The sequence below is a fragment of the Chionomys nivalis genome, chromosome 10, assembly GCF_950005125.1.
Source record: "Chionomys nivalis chromosome 10, mChiNiv1.1, whole genome shotgun sequence".
Taxonomy (NCBI): domain Eukaryota; kingdom Metazoa; phylum Chordata; class Mammalia; order Rodentia; family Cricetidae; genus Chionomys; species Chionomys nivalis.
In genome coordinates, this window is record NC_080095.1 from 12,218,041 (window position 1) to 12,220,426 (window position 2,386).

Sequence of the window (2,386 nt, forward strand, 5' to 3'; positions counted from 1 at the left end):
ATATTATGCACCTAGATTCATTGTGTTAGGTGTTCTGGCATCTGCTTTATAGAACATGTAAGTAAAAGGGGAACCCTAGGAAAGGAAGACATCTTAATTGAGAGACAAGAAGAATGAAGCACAGGGTAATGTTGGTGCTGTTAAAGAAAAAACTGACAGTGATGATGGAAAGTTGATGAATAGGAGGGAAACCAGACAAATGGTTAAAGAACAACAAGTTCGTCCTAAAACTTAATCAAAATTCTGGTTCTGATAATTATATTATTTGGTAAATGAAAATTATTCTAACACAAAATAAAAACAGTCATAAGGTGCTTGGAGTAATGATGACAGAAGATAACAGTGGAGTGGAGAGTTTAAAGCAATCAAAGAGAGAACTTCAGAATGGAAAAAAGTGCATTTGATGCTAATGGATATAGGTCTCCTTAGTAAGTACAAAGTAGAAGAGAGAAAGAGTGACAAGGGATATCTCACTTACAATTCTCCTATAGCATGAGGACAGCATGGTCTTAAAAATAAGTAAAATTCAGAAAATCCCCAAGTATTCTTGCAACAGAGAGAGTTATGCCAACAGCATCTAAATGTTGTAACCTTGTCAAAGAGCCACATCAGGGAGAATCCATTTCCAGGCCAGAAAGTAAGAAAATCTGTGCTCCTATGTAGAAACACACCTGTGTTTGGCACATTTAATTTTATATGTGTACTAAGAAGACCTGATAGTATATATCCGCATGTTCTGTGCACGTGCACATAAAAGAAGAAACTGAAGTGTTGTGAATATTTCACAAGGAAAGTGTGAATCCAAAACTACAATTTTATGTCAATTTCTATAACTAGCATCGTTGATTTTGATGTCTTATATCTGTTATGAGCACTGCCTTCCCTCAAGGCTCCAACACTAGAGCAACTAGAGCAGGAAGGCATGCAAATAAGGCTTCTCTGTGCCAATGAAAACCAGCACTGCCTTGACCCTGCAGCTCAGACAGAGGAACCCAGAGCTGAATTTCCTGGTCCCACCATTCAGTTACCACTACTGATCAGAGACCATTCACCATGAACTTGGGGCACAGTTGGCTTTTCCTCGTCATTGTTTTAAAAGGTAATTTATGGAGACCATATGCTGTGTGCATTTGTGTACAATAGGAAGAAGAAAATTGGATTCTGTGACAGTTTTCTAATCAGGAATCTCTGTGTTTGCAGGTGTGCAGTGTGAGGTTCAGCTTGTGGAGTCAGGAGGAGGTTTGGTGCAACCTGGAAAGTCACTGAAACTCTCCTGTGTGGCCTCTGGATTCACCTTCAGTAACTATTGGATGAGCTGGATCCGCCTGGCTCCAGGGAAGTCCCTGGAGTGGGTTGCATCTATGTATAGTAGTAATAGCATCTACTACGCCGACGCTGTGAAGGGCCGATTCACCATCTCCAGAGACAATGCCAAGAACACCCTACACCTGGAAATGGGCAGTTTGAAGTCGGAGGACACAGCCATGTATTACTGTGCAAGAGACACAGTGAGTGAAAGCTGCTGTGAATTCAGACACAAACCTCCATGCAAAGTGCTCAGGACCAGCAGGTGGCGCAGACAGCACACAGTGCTCTCAGCCACAGAGGATCCTGATCAGAGAGGCATAAAGGAATGGACTCCTCTGTGTCTGGGCTGCATCTCCATATCACATTCTAAGATTCTCTCTACAGTAATTCTTGAAGTGTTCACAGTTTTAATCAAATATATATTTTCCATTGTGACATGCTTTTCTGTTTGTTTATCATACTGATTTTGTCCTCTGCTTCTTTTTCTCTTTTACTCTCCCTCCCTTTCTCCTTCTGGCACTGCTCTTCCTCCCTTTCTGCTTCCTCTCTCCCTCCCTTCCTCCCTCCTCCCCTCCTGCACATGATGACATATGATGTATTCCTCTATTAATCTGCAGTATATATTTGACACAGGTTCTAGAACTGCGCCTGAAATTTGCCACCTGACTTGACTGGTTGCCCAATGAGTCCCAGTGATAATGCTATCTACATATTCCTTAAAAAGGACAACTTCTTGGCTGATAAATCCATTCATTTGCAATCTTGGAGATCAAAGCTCAGAGTTAGATTCTATTCAGTTGTTCTTCTATGGCAAGAAATTGAGCTACAGAAGTATTTTCATGGTTCTTTTACCTTGTAAATTCAGAAAGCACTCTGCCTAGAAGAAAATCATCAAGCAGGGCAGAAGTGTTTATATTTAGTGAAGTGTATCAGATTCTGGAAAAGAAAAACAACCTGGAAAGTGTTAAGCCTAGACTCAGGGCAGCTCAAAAATATCTGTGAGTACAGAGAACACTGTACCCTCTGTTTGTCTCTATGACAACTACACTACCCACACAGAAGTGTATATATAAAATTA

The 2,386-nt window shown here is 40.8% G+C and overlaps 1 gene segment (V, D, J or C); it reads left to right on the forward strand.

Moving 5' to 3' along the window:
- Positions 1-1,003: 1,003 nt before the first annotated feature.
- Positions 1,004-1,974, forward strand: LOC130882879 (immunoglobulin heavy variable 3-66-like). The segment is given in 3 exon segments: positions 1,004-1,099; positions 1,201-1,691; positions 1,942-1,974. Coding segments are annotated over 3 exon segments (570 nt in total).
- Positions 1,975-2,386: the final 412 nt, after the last annotated feature.